Source organism: Acomys minous, assembly GCF_964271855.1.
Source record: "Acomys minous genome assembly, chromosome: 13".
NCBI lineage: Eukaryota > Metazoa > Chordata > Mammalia > Rodentia > Muridae > Acomys > Acomys minous.
This window is the reverse complement of record NC_140495.1, coordinates 105,444,195-105,461,489: the sequence shown is the minus strand read 5'-3', so window position 1 is coordinate 105,461,489 and position 17,295 is coordinate 105,444,195. Positions and strand designations below refer to the sequence as shown.

General features: G+C 47.9%; 1 protein-coding gene and 1 long non-coding RNA gene across 6 annotated transcripts in view; one reads left to right on the top strand and one right to left on the bottom strand.

Annotated features, from left to right (window-relative positions):
- The window catches only part of PKNOX1 (PBX/knotted 1 homeobox 1), a 42,774-nt gene extending 29,937 nt beyond the window's left edge, over positions 1-12,837 (top strand). For all 5 annotated transcript variants that reach the window (XM_084752478.1, XM_084752477.1, XM_084752476.1 and 2 more), the window contains 5 exons: positions 1,303-1,400; positions 4,945-5,073; positions 7,499-7,575; positions 11,030-11,202; positions 12,338-12,837. In XM_084752478.1, the coding sequence (XP_084608604.1) occupies positions 1,303-1,400; positions 4,945-5,073; positions 7,499-7,575; positions 11,030-11,202; positions 12,338-12,549 (689 nt within the window). In that variant the 3' untranslated portion in view covers positions 12,550-12,837. The remainder of the gene's footprint in view (positions 1-1,302; positions 1,401-4,944; positions 5,074-7,498; positions 7,576-11,029; positions 11,203-12,337) is intronic.
- Positions 12,838-13,409: 572 nt separating this feature from the next.
- Positions 13,410-15,523, bottom strand: LOC311580786. Its single transcript, XR_014773575.1, has 2 exons — positions 15,265-15,523; positions 13,410-15,218 (listed from the first exon to the last, which is right to left on the bottom strand). It is a non-coding gene; the product is annotated as an uncharacterized lncRNA (long non-coding RNA).
- Between the last annotated feature and the right edge of the window lie 1,772 nt (positions 15,524-17,295).

The following is a 17,295-nucleotide window of genomic DNA, read 5'->3' as shown; positions in this document are numbered from 1 at the left end:
GAGTTGGAATCCCAGCCCCTGCATCAGGTTGCTCACAGCTGTCTGTAACTCCAGCTCTCCGAAGTCCCCTGTGGGCACCTATACTCAGGTACATTTACCCACACACTCATACACACATACATATTTTAAAATAATAATGTAAAAAGGAAAAGAAAATATGTGTCAAAAGTTAATTATGGTTTCAGACAATATAATTTAAAAAAATACTTGGGTGTGTGTGTTGCATGCATGTATGTGCACACACATGTGCGTACATCACAGCATGTATGTGGAGATCAGAGGACAATGTGCAGGAGTCAGTTCTCTTTCCACCACATGGGTTGCAGGGATGGGACTGGGGCTACCCAGGCTTGATCACAAGCACCTGCACCTGCTGAGTCATCATGTTACCTTCTCAAATAACATGGGCTAGCCAGGCGTGGTGGCGCACGCCTTTAATCCCAGCACTCGGGAGGCAGAGGCAGGCGGATCGCTGTGAGTTCGAGGCCAGCCTGGTCTACAAAGCGAATCGAGGACAACCAAGGCTACACAGAGAAACCCTGTCTTGAAAAACCAAAATAATAATAATAATAATAACATGGGTTTTATTTGCACCATTTACAGCACCCAAAGCTGCCTAATTGTATTATAAATTGGTGGTGCCAGTCAAGGGAAAATATTACTTTAGTCTTAGTTTTATTTTTATAACAAAACTATTAGAGGAAAGGGACAGCCGGAGCATTCCTGCTCCGTGTAGATATCACAGCTGTAAGACTCAGGACACGGAGCAGGTCTGCAGGGAGCAGTAGACATGCGTTCTATGTGCGTCACAGAGCGGGGAAGGGGGCCTCACCAGAAGAAGAGAACTATTGCTAAGAAATATAACTAGGGTGTGGTGTGGCGGTGTAGCGGGAGGCAGAGGCAGGCGGAGCTCAGCGAGCTTGAGGACACAGCCACGGCTGCATGGAGAGACTCTGTTTCCAAACAGAAGCAAACAAGAGAAGACCGACAGAACACTAGAATAAAAGTGTCCACTATCCAGTGCCTTTAGTTACATCCTGGGTGTGTGTTAATTGTAGGAAAAGGAAGCGAAAGGAAGGGACTGGCCAGGCCCTGTTGATAGGACGGGAGCCATGCAGGCCAGAATTGCTGTGATAGGTTGTCTGACCACAGAGTTTGCAAAGTATTGTTGAGCATTAGAAATGGTTAAAAGACTCACCCAACAGGCTTTTTACTTCTTTCACAAGCATATCAGGAAGAATGGCTTTAAATCATTAAGACGTAAAAGCAGTTTAATCTTTAAATTCTGTTTTCCTTTTTGAGGTGGCACAGTGTACCAGCCTGTCACCGTTGTCACTCCACAAGGCCAAGTGGTCACACAGGCGTTATCTCCTGGGACAATTAGGATCCAGAACTCCCAGGTGTGTGCTGCCTTCTAGGAGGTCGTGTGTTGCCTGGGTGGGAGTACAGTAGAGCGGGGCAAACTGTCCCCTTGTTTTGACTGTCATTTTTTGTCAAGTATCCTCCAGTTGGTTTGGGGGGTTTTGTTTGTTTGTTTGTTTGTTTTTCAGGTGTCATCTCCCTTATTGCAGAAATGTGCACAACTCAGAACAAGTCTGAGGCACCAGGGAAGTTATTCACAGCCCTAGAAGCAGCCGTGGCCTGTGTTACACACTAAAAGCAGGCACAGGGTGTGTGCTGTGTGCTCACCAAGACTCAAATGAGCTAGGTGTGGTGGCAAGGAGGCAGAGGTAGGCAGATCGCTGTGAGTTCGAGGCCAGCCTGGCCTACACATGAGTTCAGGACACAGAGACAACTGCACACAGAGAAACCCTATCTTCAAAAACTTGAAGTCTTGAAGATGTAGAACAACGAAGCAGAGTTTTCAGAACCACAAAGCCCAGACTGAATCCCTAGCCTGAGGCTGCACCCCAAGCTCTAGAAGTGCCCCAGGCCTCTGCTTTGGACCCTTGGCGTGCCTAGGGTATTTTGTTGGTGTCATGCTTTGGGCATTTGCAGCAGCAATCCTTTGCTCTCACCTTCAGGTGTTTGTTTGGCTTCCAGGATAAGAGGAGACCTATGGTATACTGTGGCCATGGCCACTCTACAGTCTTCCTGTTCCTTTGTAGTCAAATGTGGAAATTGGATCTTCTGGCCTGGAAGACCCTCTAAGTTCTATAAACTTTTTTTTTTAACTTTGAATAATTAAATATAAGTTTATAGTATAATTCTTTTTTTGTTGTTTTGTTTTGTTTTGTTTTTTGAGACAGGGTTTCTCTGTGTAGCCCCGGCTATCCTGGACTCACTTTGTAGACCAGGCTGGCCTCAAACTCACAGCAACCTACCTACCTCTGCCTCCCAAGTGCTGGGATTAAAGATGTGCACCACCACACCCAGCCTATAGTATAGTTCTTACTCAGTGCATACTGATTCACTTTGTGAGGTCTCTGTTAGTGTTTTTATCAAGGACTTGAATGCCCAGCCAAGGCTGTGGTCCAAGTGGGCTACAGGGGCTCTCAGTGGTCCGGGTAGTTGGGGCTGCCATCTTAGCCACAAAGGTTTGGTGGCAACACTAGAGAAAAAGATGCAGGTGCCACCGACATAGGTGAGTGGGGGCTTCAGAGACGATCTGAGCTGTGTGACTGCTCAAGCTCAGGCCTACATAAGGAGAGCTAGGTCTCACTAACCTGTCAGCTGTCTGCCTACCAGTGGTCTGCCGGGCTTTCTAGGATTGAAGTGTCCTTTTTGGGGGAAGACATTGTAAGTCAGCTGACTCACCAGCTGTAGCTCATGCTCGTTTGTTGTGTTAAAAAAGAAAGGGGTTTTTCTTTGTTTGTGGGAACTGGGACAGGGTTTCACTCTGTGCCTTGGCTAGCCCGGACCTCACTGTAGTCTTCCTGCCTTAGCCTCCCAAATGAAAAGACAATCTTCTGTGTAACTGAGGATTCTTAGGAATGAATAGCAATCCTACAGGAGAGTGCTTTCTGACTCTTGTTCCCACACAGATCCCACTGTCACACAGGGGGCCTGTGTGGCATGGCACATGGCAGGCTCAGGTGGACTGATGTTACCATACAGACCTCTGGTCAGAAAGTGCTACCTGCTGCTGCTCCCTGAGGAGGGTGTCAGCCTTGGTTGGGACACTCTGACCTGGCCATGTATGGCCTGCCAATGATGACAGTAGTAGGCTGGTATTGACTCTGACTTCTGGGAGATGACCATTGAGAAGCCTTTAATTATGCTGATAGCACACACTCATGTAAAAATGTTTTTGAGAGTGAGGAATAGGCAGGCAGGAGGTAGGTTTTCATGTCTCATAAGCTGGCCTTAAGCTCTGTATAACCAAGAGTAGCCCTGGGCTTCCCATCCTCTGCTCCCTCCTTCTGAGTGTCAGGATGTAGCCGTGCATCCTGGAACCCAAGATTTCTTGATTGGCTGCAGCCCCACCTGGGGACACCCTGTCTGTGCCACAGGACACCGTAGGCAGGCCATACTTCTGAACAATTCTCTACTCACCCAGGTCCCCTCCAAATCTTTGAGCCATCTATTTTCATGTGTTTCTTTCTTTCTTTTTTTTTTTTCTGAGACAGGGTTTCTCTGTGTAGCCTTGGCTGTCCTGAACTCACTTTGTAGACCAGGCTGGCCTCGAACTCACAGTGATCCTGCCTCTGCTTCCCAAGTGCTGGGATTAAAGGTGTGCACCACCACACTTGGCCTTAATGTGTTTCTAAAAGAAAGCTTCTCTCTTTTGAATTCCCTTGAACTTCCTTGTCTGCCTTTTGCTGTAGCAGGCTCCACTCTCACACCCATGACTGTCCTCTGCAGTGGTTCTTTTTTTTTTTTTTAATGTATTTATTATGTATACAGTGTTCTGCCTGCGTGTACACCTGCAGGCCAGAAGAGGGCACTAGATTTCATTATAAATGGTTGTGAGCCATCATGGTTGCTGGGAATTGAACTCAGGACCTCTGGATGAACAGTCAGTGCTCTTAACCTCTGAGCCATCTCTCCAGCCCCTGCACTGCTCTTAACCACTCTGGCTTGCAGTGGTGCTTTATTTTTGTGTATGCAAGGTTTTCATTATGGAAGTGTCCAGTAGCCCCTTGGTCTGTGTCACTGGTGCTTGTCCTGCCAGAGCCAGCTGTTTCAGGGCTGTCTTCCTGGCCCAGGCCCGTTCTGCTGGTCCTTGTTCTGAAAGCCATTGCAGAGGATGCAGATGGAGACAGGAGTAGTGTGGGGTGGGCACAGAGCTCCCAGGTTCCTCTCCAGTGTGCCATCCACCATGAGCTTGGAAGCTTCACTCTCCCCAGTGTGCCACCTACATGAGCTTGGCAGCTTCACGACATAAGTAGGATTAATGACCACACACTGACTGTTGTTGGTCACCCTAAGTGTTAGCCGCTTGATGCACTGTGGAGGTTAGGTTCTGTGATCCTGCCTCAGCCTGGCCTGTGAACAGTGCCTGCCAGGAGACAGCGGTCAAGAGTTGGCACAGTCAGCATACAGGAAGATGTCCCTCATCGGTTTGAAGAGTCTAAGAATTGTACGGCTTGCATGCTGAAAAAGTGGGAATGGTGCTGGAGAGATGGCTCAACAGAGCACTGTCTGCGCTTCCAGAGGTCCTGAGTTCAATTCCCAGCAACCACATACGTGGTGGGCCATTACCATCTATAATGTGATCTAGTGCCCTCTTCTGGCATGTAGAGGTACATGCAGATAGAGCACACGTATACAGGAAAGTAAATAAATAAATAAATCTTTTATTTTTAAGTAGGAATGAAGTCCAAATATATGTTGACAGTGTCACATGTATCCTCAAAAGATTAGTCTATATAGGGTTTCAGCACATGCCTCTTTACTGTAAATCAGCCTCTAGGAGCCTTGGGAACTCCATCGGAACTTGTAAGCTACCCGATGTGGGGTCATTTCAAAGCCTTTCTGACATTATTTCTCCATGTATGAAAGCTTCAGTTGCAGTTGAACCAAGATCTCAGCATCTTGCATCAAGAGGATGGCTCCTCCAAGAACAAGAGGGGCGTCCTGCCGAAGCATGCCACCAACGTGATGCGCTCCTGGCTCTTCCAGCACATAGGGGTAAGAGTGACCGAGATGCCCTCCTGGCTGTGTTCCTCGAACACTGACTTGTGTTTACTGTGCCCTGGTCTAATTGTTGATATTATGCTGTGTCCATACTGGGAATTGAGTGCAGGTCCCTACTAATGGCTTTAAGAAACTAAAAATGCAGCAGAGATCCCTCGGGTGGAAAGGCTGTCAACTAAGCTACTGCTAATCATGTGTCTTTCAGTCACAAAAACCCTACTGAGTATTGGGGCTGACTGAGAAAGACAGTTGGAACAAACACGTAAGCGGCAGTGTTTGTGTAGTGGGTCTAAGAGGGAGATGCAGTGAGGAATGCCAACACATGGCTTATTTTAAAATGAGTAGCCTGGGCAGAAAGTGTGTATGATAGGGCTGCCAGCAAAGGTGGTATCAGGTAAAGGACAGGAAGTGATGGCCAGTGCATGGCTGTGGTGCAGTGCTTCTACTTCCTCACAGAAGTGCTGAGTGTCAGTGTCTTCTCACACATCCCTTTAATGAGTTAATAGTTTCTCATACCTGAACCCTGGTTATAAGGGTCAGTGAGGACACATTTCCTCTTTGCTTGTTTTCCTGTTCCTACACGCCTGGCCTGTAATACAAACATTTTGAAGCTAAAGGTTTGCCAAAGGGGTAGCAACCCACAGGTTGAGAACCACTGGTCTTAGCCAGGCTTTTTTATAGGTACCACTTAACTTCCTGGGCCCAGCAGTCCAAACTAAGGGATTTGATCATGGAATTCGGAGTTCTTGGCCTCTTTGCCTCCACACACAGGGTCATCAGTCCTGAGGAGTGGTCTGGGTTATTTGTTTTGTTTTTCTAGAAACAATGTATTTTCTTTGAATGCCCCAGGAGTTGTGATGCTCTCTGTTTTGGTTTGGTTTTGTGCCTGCATGTGTGGGAGGCCAGGCACCAGCCGTGGAGTTTCCTCTTCTGCTCTCCAACTTTCATCGCCCTCCCTGCCCTCCCCATTTTATGTGGGTGCTGGGGGTCCGAACTCAGATCTTCACGCCTGCTCAGCAAGCTCTTTACACTTGCAGCCATTGCCCAGCCCCATAATCCTGCCCAGCCCCTTGTTTTGTTTTTTAAGTGAAATATTAAGACCATACATAAAAGAAAGGTAGTATAGTAGACACTCTGCACCCCAGCCCTGCCTTTACTTCTTCACTGACAGAGAGGGTTAGTCTGCTCTCCGCCATTGTAGTAGATATTTGGGACAACCAACTCAAAGGGAGAAAAGGTTCATCTTTTATCACACTTTTAGAATTCTGGCCCATGATTGGTAGGATCGTGGCTCTGGATGTTACGTAAGGGTACCTAATGGCAGTGGTGGAACCATATAACAAAGTGCACCGCTCACAGCAGGAAGTAGAAGGGGTTGGCACCCACAGTCCCCTTCAAGGGTAAAGCTCCAATGGCCTAAGGTCTCCTCCCCTTGGCCCCACTTGCCAAGTTTCCACCAGCCCACAATAGCAGCAGCCTGAGGACCACGCCTGCAACACAAGGGCCGTCAGTGTCTATGCCACAGCACCGTGTGAGTCCAGCAGAGGTTTGGTCTTGAGCAAGCTGTCAGTGATGTGTCTGCTCCCATGGCTGAAGTAGGTGGCATGAATTGCACATGCACTAAACCTCAGCGAAGTTGATACAGATGTGCTGTGTCAAGGCTCAGATGGCGCTGGGCACAGAGGCTGCCCCCTAGCAGGGCTGCAGCTCGCACAGCTGTTACTATTCCCTATGTACCTTGGGACATCTCACCACACTGATAGAGCTGTAGTGTTGGATGTTCTTGGTCAGGGAAGAAAGAGAGTTGCTTTGTTCTTATCTGAACATTTCTTTCTTTCTTTTTTTCTCTTTAAAAAGATTTATTTATTATGTACAAAGGGCTCTGCCTGCATGTATATCTACAGGCCAGAAGAGGGCATCAGATCACATTTATAGATGGTTGTGAGCCACCATGTGGTTGTTGGGAATTGAACTTCCAGGACCTCTGGAAGAGCAGTTGGTGTTGTTAACCTCTGAGCCATCTCTCCAGCCCTTATCTGAACATATCTAAAACAAGGATTTATGAGGTTAAAGTCTAGTGTGTTGGATGTTGTACTATGTCAGCTTTTTCTCCTGCTCATTTGTATGCATTGAGTTTGCCTAGATAAGTAGTTCTCAGCCTTCCTAGTGCTGCAGTCCTTTAATACAATTCCTCATATCGTAGTGACCCTCAACCATAAAATTATTTTGTTGCTACTTTATGACTGTAATTTTGCTACTGCCAGGAACTGTAGTATAAATATGTGATATGTAGGATATCTTATATATGACACCCAAAGGGGTCGAAACCCTCGGGTTGAGAACCATTAGCCTAGATAATCTTTGGTTTCCCTTTAAAAAAATCAAAGCCCATGGTGACAGTAACCGTTTTTATTTTTAGCATCCTTACCCAACAGAGGATGAGAAAAAGCAGATTGCTGCTCAGACAAATTTGACACTGCTCCAAGTCAACAACTGGTAAGATCACCACTTGCTAATAGCATACCTGTTTCTGTGGCAGAGCCTGGCCTCCTGACAAGTTCTATGCTGCCATCAGAGTGCTGCAGCAGACATCACATGTCAGAGTTTATTGACACTTGTTTTCACCTGGTGGGTATGCCAACCCAGTGTGTGGTGGATCTCCGTGGGTTTGAAGTCAGTCTGGACTACATAATGAGTTCCAAGACAGCCAGGGCTATGTTGAGAGACCCTGTCTCAAAAAACAAAAACCACGCCACAGCTTGGGGACACAGTTCTGCATGTGTCTCTGCAGTCATTCTGCTGCATGACAGGGCAGAGCTATTCCCAGTAAGGCATGCCTAGAGAAGACTGTAGTGAGAATTGTGTAACTTTGGCTTCTTTCTTTCTTTCTTTTTAACATTTTCCTTTTTTTTTTTTTTTTTTTGTGGTTTTTTGAGACAGGGTTTCTCTGTGTATCTTTGGCTTGAATTCATGGCGATCCACCCGCTTCTACCTCCTGAGTGCTGGGATTAAAGGCATGTGCCACTATGCACTGCCTTTTTTTAGATTTGTTTTATTTATTGTTGACTATACAGTGTTTCACCTGCATGTCAGAAGAGGGAATCAGATCACATAGATGATTGTGAGCCACCATGTGGTTGCTGGGAATTGAACTAAGGACCTTTGGAAAAGTAACCAGTGCTTTTAACCTCTGAGCCATCTCTCCAGCCCAACTTTGGTTTCTTAAAAAAAAAAAACAAAGAAATATTATGAGACTATGTTTTTGTTTTATTCCCAGGTGTGGGGCTATGAGGCTGCTTCCCTGACTATGATTTGCCTTGTGCTCTAGCAGGAATGTGGTTTTGCTAGCCACAGATAGTTTCTGCAAGTGTGTGATGTTTGGAATTCTGGGAATTTTTCAGATATATAAATGCTAGGGCCCTGGTGCACACATGACAACTCTACTGCAGTTGCCAGGCACCTGTCTCCCATCTGAACAACAGTGCAGTGGCTCCAGGCCTTCTGTCACTCTTGGGCACCTCATCTTCTCCACTCTCATCCTTGTGTCTCTACCTTGCTGCTCTACTCAGCTGTCTGATCTGGAAGGCTTAACACTAGCTTTTTTGTTTGCTTGTTTTTTGTTTTTCAAGACAGTGTTTCTCTGTGTAGTTTTGGCTATTCTGGACTTGCTTTGTAGACCAGGATGGCCTCGAACTCACAGCAGTCCATCTGCCTCTGCCTTCTGAGTGCTGAGATTAAAGGCTTGTGCCACCATGCCTGGCCATAGCTTTTAAATTTTAGAAGTAGAAGGTGTCTCCTGAGTTCTTGAGTTTCTAAAATCCTTTACCATCTGTAGCTCCTTCTACCGGACTCTTTTGCATGGTGGGTGGGGGAATGTGCCAGCGTTAGCACTGGCCTGTACCTAGTAGCAACTTGAGTAACAAGGAGCCCTGAGATGGCAAGGGCTGCCCTCCATGCCCTGGCTCTCCTGCCTGCCTCCTGCCCTGAGTTCCTGCACCTCAGGGAAGCCCTCAAGTGGTACATTGTAGGGTGTCCTCAAGTTGTTAGGCAGGAATCTAGAACTTTAAGTGACCTGCTCTGGCCCCGATACTGCACAGATGAGGGGGTTCAGAGAACATGTGTCACCACAGAACCTGAATACAGAAGCAGTACTTTGTCCTGAATCCAAGAATTTGACCAGCCTGTATGGAAAGCTGATGGGAATCTAGGGAGGGGCCTTCCTTATCCTCCGCAACACAGAGAAGGATGAGCACAGTAACCCTGTCAGAAGCTGGGTCAGTCCAGGGTCCTGTCAGGTTGGAGCTACCGCAGGACAGCTTCTGATCTAATTGAGCTGTGTAGGATGCTTCAGTGTCTTGTTCATTGCTGTTGACTCTAGCAAAGTTGAACAGTGGAGCAGGGTCACTAGGGGAGGGCCAGGCAGGAGGGTGTCTGTCCTAACATGCCAGCATCTGCATCAGGAAAAGCTGATTTGGGGGTCTGGGCTCCTTCTTGTATCCCACTTGTCACATTTTCACATTTAAAGTCAACTGTTTTGGTGTACTGGAAGCCAGAGGTTGAGGTGTGTCTTCTTAGCATGTACCCAGTGAGAAGCCATGTCCAGCCCCCCTGGCCAGTTTCTCTACTGTGCTGTCTAGATGTCTCTCTGTGGGTCACAGCTCAGGTGTGAGTTCATCTCACAGAGTGGCAAGCTCTGACAGGTATTTCCTTGCTGCGTGTTTGCTGGCCCCGTGCCACTGGGTGTGCAGGCAGGCAGAGTGCCTGGGCTCTCCCTTGAAATTGTCTTCTTTACATGTCTCTTTAAAAATTCTATTACTGCATATGTGTACATGATGGGTGGAGGGTTCAATGTGCCATAGCATGTGGAGGTCAGAGGACTTAGTGGAGTCAGCTCTCCCTTTCCACTTTACATGAGTCATGAGTCTGGGTGCCTGGACCAGCTGACTGACCCTAAGACACAGTTCTCTCTCTCTCTCTCTCTCTCTCTCTCTCTCTCTCTCTCTCTCTTTTTTGGTTTTTTGAGACAAGGTTTCTTTGTGTAGCCTTGGCTGTCCTGAACTCACTTTGTAGACCAGGCTGGCCTCGAACTCCCAGTAGTCCACTTGTCTCTGCCTCCCAAGTCCTGGGATTAAAGGTGTGTGCTGCCACTGCCTGGCACCAAGACAGTTTTTTTGTTTTGTTTTGTTTTGTTTTTAAAGATTTATTTATTATGTATACAATGTTCTGCCTGCATGTGTGCCTGCACGCTAGAAGAGGGCACCACATCTCATTATAGATGGTTGTGAACCACCGTGTGGTTGCTGGGAATTGAACTCAGGACCTCTGGATGAGCAGCCAGTGCTCTTAACCTCTGAGCCATGTCTCCAGCCCCCAAGACACAGTTCTTACCCCAGACCCACTCTGGGTGATCCACAGTGTCTTGCTGAAGGCTCAGCCTGCTGCTGGCAACACAGGTGGAGGACTGTTCTGTAGCATAGGCCCTACAGGCTCATGGTGTATCCAGGTTCTTCTTGTGTATCCCTGCCTGGTCTCGAACTCAATATGTAGACCTGGCTGGCCTTGAACTCAAAGAAATCCATCTACTTTTGCCTCCTGAGTGCTGGGATTAAAGGCCTGTGCTACCAGCTGGCCAGGCAAGGTGGCACTCTGGAGGCAGAGGCAGGCCCATCTCTGTGAGTTCAAGGCCAGTCTGGTCTGGTCTACAAAGAGAGTCCAGGGACAGCAAGGGCTTGTTACACAGAAAAACCTTGTCTCGAAAAACAAAAGCAAACAAAAACAGAAGAGAGGTGTATGTTGCCATGTCCAAGATCTGGAGTGCTTTTCTGGAGACTGAGGTGGTCCATGAGCTTGTTACTCATGGTCTTCTTGTCAGCGTGGTTCCTAAAGGGCGGTGCCCTGTCCCACATCTTCACAAGTCCTTTGGCTTGAGTATCCCCTTGTCCATACATAGGTTCATCAATGCCCGAAGACGGATTCTCCAGCCAATGTTGGATTCCAGCTGTTCAGAGACTCCGAAAACAAAGAAAAAGCCTGCCCAGAACAGGCCAGTTCAGAGGTTCTGGCCAGATTCTCTTGCATCAGGAGTCGCCCAAGCAACGCCCAGTGAGCTTGCCATGTCAGAAGGTATGTCACTTCAGATGTGCAAAGGTGGGGACAAGGAGCCAGCTCAGCTGCTGCCATCTGTGAGCCCATGCAGAACTGTCTATCTGAGTGCAGGCACCATTTCTTTGCATCTAAGACTCAAGGCTGACAAGGTGGCTCCTAGGGTAAAGGCAGTTGGCACCAAGCCTAATGACCTGAGTTTGATGCCCCGCAGAGAAACCAACTCCTACAAGGTTTCCTGACGCCCACACCATGGCCACATTACTCACACCTTACACATACTAAATAAAACAGGAGCTGCATCGATGGGTGGGTGTTAGGGCTCACCGGTGGTGGGAGTGCAGGTGTGCGCATTCATTGCCCATGAGAACGGTTACCTGTCTCGAGGTGTCCTCAGCAAGGCGCTCTCCTGCATGTCCAGTTTTGTCCTTTCTGGCCTTCAGTACAGACAGCAGAGTCCATCCTGTTCACACCGCCTGGCCTGTCTTTGGTGCATGTGCCTGTCTCTTGCTTTTGCCCTTTTCCTCCTCTCCCTGTCACAACCACCATTCTGATGTGTTTCATCAGCAGCTCTATTTGCTGAGCCCTCCAAAGTCTGGGGTGTTTGTATATCATTACTTTTGAGACAAGGCCTCGCTGTGCTGCCCTGGATGGCCCGGAGCTCCGCGGCTTCAGCACTTTTCCTCAGCAGTTCTGCCTGAGGTGTGTGCCGCTGCCTCCCACTGGGGTGTGTGTGAGTGTATTGCCTAGGCTACCTTCCTGTTCTTTCTCCCTCCCCGTGGCAGAAGGCAACTTCGGGACAGTTTATAATTGCTTCACTGTTGTTTTTGGAGAGCTGGATATGGAGCCACTGGCCTCACACATGCTACTCCACCACTGAGTCACATCTTTTTTTTTTTTTTTTTGGTTTTTCAAGACAGGGTTTTTCTGTGTAGACTTGGCCTCACTTTCCCAGCCTCCCCATCACCGCTTTTCAAGCCTTCAGTGGCCCGTGTTTGAAGCCAGTAAGTGGCGCTGGCATTGGTGTTTTCCTCTTTCATGCTGAGTTGTCTGGTACTCTTGTTGCCACATCACTGCCCTTCCTTTACATGATGTTGATCCTGTACAGCTTGACTTTATCTAGGGAAGGCAGTGACACTGTTGTGCTGCGTTTCAGGTGCCGTTGTGACCATCACCACACCTGTAAACATGAATGTGGACAGCCTTCAGTCCCTGTCCTCAGATGGGGCCACCCTGGCCGTGCAGCAGGTCATGATGGCGGGGCAGAGCGAAGACGAGTCTGTGGACAGCACGGAAGATGATGGGGGCGCACTGGCGCCTACGCACATCAGCGGGCTGGTGCTGGAGAACAGCGACTCCCTGCAGTAGGGATGGCGCCACAGGGCCAGTGTGGAGCTAGGGCACCTGACTGTATTGTTTGCACAGCAAACATTTTACACAGTTTTCTTTGTAATATGTTTTATATGTAGATATAGAAGAGTGCACTTTTGTATTTCACAGCAAGCTTCAAGACGTCTTTGCTGGTGCAGCAACTTCCTCCAGATGTGCGTGTGTGGGTTTTTAATGCTAGGAATGTGGTGAGTGGCCCCTGCCCCTGAGTCCCTGATGAGATTAAGGAACAGTGCTGCCATTTTCTAAAAAATTATGCAGTTGCAATTGAGTTCTGTGGTTTACAGCAGGTCTGGGGGCTGCTGCTTGTGTCGCCTGCAGGTCTGAAAGATGATCTGCACTCGGGCTGCAGGGCGAGAGGCCGCTGGCCCTGGTGGGCTGCGAGTGCCCACCACACACTTCAGTTCTCTTTGGGCAGCATTTGTCTGTCTCATTTGCTATATAGAAAAGAAACTCCTATTTTTACCTTGCTGGGATTATTGGATAAAAAGCTATTTTTATAAATCAGTTATTAATTGGATTATGCCTATATTGAGGATAAATTTCTAGAGAAGGAACAACAGCACATGCTTGTCTTTCAGTTTGGGATGTTGTGAAAGGCGGCCGCCCGTGCGTGGTCTCCTGCTCCCAGTGGGAGGAGGTTCACCTTAACTGCTAAAAGGAAACAACTGTCAAGTGAACTTTTAATATCGCCTGTTTTGTGTTCATATGTGATGCTCAGATTGCGTTCACACAAGCTCTAGTTATCTTACAGAGTGTGCTCAGGAGGATGTACGGTGAGTGAGGGCCGCCACCGTGCGGCACCCTTAGTGTGTTGTAGCTCTGCCATGCCTAGTCCAGCCTAATTCAAAACTGACTGCAGTTACCTGGCTGCCTGGCCATGTTAACTGGGTGGTAATTTTAGATTTTTTTTTTTTTAGTTAAAACGTGTTATACATAGAATGTTTATTATAAACTAATATAAAATGTGTTCTACCCCACTGGCTCAGAGCTGGGGTAAACAGAAAACACCCAAACTGTCTTACACAATAGGCAGCACCTGGAAGTCATAACCATGGGCACATGTGGTAGTGGGCCCACTGGTGGCTCATTGGCGTATGTGGCTGTCGTGCTGTCGTTGCTTCCTTTTCCAGGGTCCTCCCCTTTCATGATTTAGGACAGTTTGGAGACTTTGTTTCCTGGTATCCAGACAGAGCAGACTGTAGGCTGAGGTCTAGAGGTTTGGTTGATTTGTTCTGGTTTTCTTGGGAAACATTTTTTTAGGAAACAAGTGCCCTGCTTCATGTGGAGTGCCTGTGTTCTCACAGTAGTACCCAGGCCCTCTGCTGACAGAGAGCAGCCGCGCAGCTGCTGAGGGTTCCATGCCGTGGGCCCCAGGGGTGGTGATTGGTTATGGACCAAGGTTACTCTAGAGGGTACATCTTTAGCTAATTCACATCCTGCTCCCCAAGAGATCACCATCCCCCAAATGTCTTGATTCCATTCAGGTACAGAGCACAGCTGGACAGCCCAGTAGTTAGCAAGAAAAGTGAGTGTTCCTTTCAATCCATTTAAGGAGCCCTCACTACAAAAAAGAAAACAGCAAAATAAAATAAAACAAAACAAAAAAACTTGCCAGCAACTCTTTTGAAGAGAGAATAATATTTTAAGCAGCCTCTCTATTACTTATTCACAAACTGCTTTACTGTTTGAAGTCAGGTGTATAAAAGCCTGAAAGAGTGGCTGGCTGTATTGGGCTTAGAGAAGCAATACATGGCCTGTGAGCCCCTGCAGAGCTCTGCCGCTCTCCCAAAGGAAGGTAGTCCCCACTGTCCTGCTTGTGTGCCGGCTGGTGGCTATTCCAGCTGGGGTTTGAACACCATGATTGAACGTGTCCTTTCCAGTTGAAATCATTTTTCCTAAGCCTGGAGCTCTCACCTTCTGAATTCAGAGGAATAGCATAAAAGTCATAACAGAACCTGAGCATGGTGACACACTCCTATAACCCCAACACTCAGGAACTCGAGACAGGAAGTAAGCCTGGGCTACATAACCTGACTTTGTCTAAAAAAAGGTTGCCAAGAGCTGCCACAGGGTCATAGCCTGAGTTTCCTTCCACCTCCCCATCCATACTGAGATGCTTTTTTAGGTAACTCCCATGAGGCAAGCTGTTCCTGTTCATGGAATTACTGCCCACATGTCGTCTGTCAGTTGCACCTTTAGACACCTGCTTGCTGGGCACTGAGGCATGTGCCTATGCACAAACACTTCGGGGCTGGAGCAGGAGGGCTGCTGCAAGGTTGAGATCGGCCTCTGGTGCAGTGACAACCTGTCTCACAAAACCCAAGCAGAGCCCCTGCTCTCCTTTCCTTGGCCTGTGGAGAAAACCTGAAAGTACATTTCCTTTGCGCTTTGTTAAATGGTCAGATTCTAGCTTTTGTTCCTGTTCAAGTCCTTCCTAACATTGGAGCCTTTGAATGTGTCCCAAGAGCTACAGTCACCCTGTGTCATTCCTGCTGTCTGGTTGCCTCGCAGAAATCTAGACTGGCTGACCCACCTGTCTGCTGGGCTCAGTTTTCTGCTTCTTTGAGTCCAGATTGTCAAATGGAAGTGTATATGCAATATGCACTGTGGTCCTTCCGGCTAGGAGTGACGGGCCGCTGTGTAGCCTGCTGAGTGGTCCTTCCGGCCAGGAGTGATGGGCCTCTGTGTAGCCTGCTGAGTGGCCGGTGCACCTGTGGGGGCAGTAGAGACTTGTTCCTCCCACACATTCCCGTAGGGAATGCCCATCCTGAGGCTTCTCCCGCAGATAGTGACAGAACTCAGCAGTTTGACTTTTCAAGTTAAGTTCGGTCTTTGAAACTGACAATCTTTAAAATGTGAATACTGTAACAATATGTTTTCTTGGATTGTTGTCTTTAAAAGGATTTTTGTGAAGCGATTGATTTATCAAAGAAAAAATTAAAAACAGAAACATGCCTTGTGGATGATTAATTCTGTAAAGCTTTTGCCACCAAAGCTGCCTTTTCACTCTGAGTGAGATTCTCATACTGTGACACATTTTACAGAATTCCTAGGGGCAAGCTGACACTACACCAACTGTTCGGCTTCATTCACACCTTCAAGGGTCTGGGCTTCAGTTAGTCATTTTTCAGGGGAAAAAAATTGCAAAACAGATTTTTCATTAAAAATTTTCCTAAGTTGAATTATTTTGGCATAACAAGAAGAGAATGGGTCATGGGTGCAGATTTGTAACCTTTGCTGGTCCACACTTTGTGAGGCAGATCCTGGGTACGTCCAGGTGCACAGGAAATCATTCAGGTGTCGCAGGTCGCCAGCTTGTGCTTGGGGCAGTTGGACCAATGGGGTTTTTTCTTCAGAAGTGTGTCTAAGGCCTTGGGGGTGAACCTCAGTAGATAGAATGCCTGCCTGGCATGCACCCCATAAATGTGGAGTGGTGGCACACCCCTGTAATCCTGGCCATTGGGAATAGATGTTCAGAAATCAGAAACCCAAACCCCTTAAACCTGAGAAAAGGAGAGACCTCATCTGGAAAGACAAAAGAACTGACCTTGGGTGGCCAGTATCGCAGGAAGCATTTGACTTTCAGAAGGTGAAGGCGTGTTACTGTTGAGCTCTGCTTTCCAAGGTGGACAGGGAAGACCCCGGCCACCAGCACCAGGCTCTCAAAAGGACTCGTTTGTGAGAAGGGAGAATTTGGCTCCTAGGTTTCATCAAGCTCTAAAATGACATCTGTGGTAACCAAGATCCAACATCCCTATTTAGACAGAAACAAGCAGACGGACAGTGGCCTAGCAAATACTGCAGGTAAGTGATATGGTGACATTAAGAGTTTAGGGTGTTGCATTTTGTTGATTTATACAATGTTTAGCCCACAAGCCTTTCTATGGACTCAGAGAGGAAGGCTTACTATGATAGTGTGTTTGTCCTTGTACAGTTAGCTCTCTCACCTTCACTGGGTCTTGTGATCCCTTTCCATTTTTCAGATCTAAATATTGCCAGGTATTATGGATGCAGAGGCAGGAGGATTGAAAGTCCAAACACAGCCTGGGCAACATAGCAAAGTATGGCTCCAAAACAAAAACGGGCCCACAGACCTCCCCAGCTGTGGCATCTGAGCACATCTGCCTGAGGAACAGACCTCCATAGGCCAACAGTGCGTTCCTCTGCAGAGGGACTAGAAACCCTCTAGAAGGGCGTTCGCCAGAGAAGACTGGCCGGACATGAGTTTAAGTCTTTATTAGCCAGTCTGGTCTGCACTGTGTTTGGGACCCCAGGGTAGCGCTGAGCCTTTCTCACGGTGAGCTTAAGCACAGGAACGAACAGTTGGCCAGAAGCAGAACTACGAAGCCAACAGGCGCGGTTGGTACATTTAGAGACTTCCGCAGGACTGTTGACCCTGATGGACTAGGTCTTTATTTTCCTTTTGGCAGACATGCTGTCTACATGCGGTTTTATGGCCTGAGTGGTGCTTCTATCATGGAGTCAGTTGTGCTAAGGTGTAGGGCCCTGCTATGTACTCTTCCCTCCCAGTCTCTTCCTGTCAGCCCATTTGATGTACTAGAAGGCCAGCGTGGCCTGAGCTCAAGGAGTCATCTGGTAAGTACTTCTTATGTGTGGGGTGTTTTGCCTGCAGGTGCGGCCTGATGTTGAGGGGGGCCTCAGGTCCTCTGGAACTGATGCTACAGGTGGCTGTGAGCTACCATATGACTGCTGGGAGTCGTC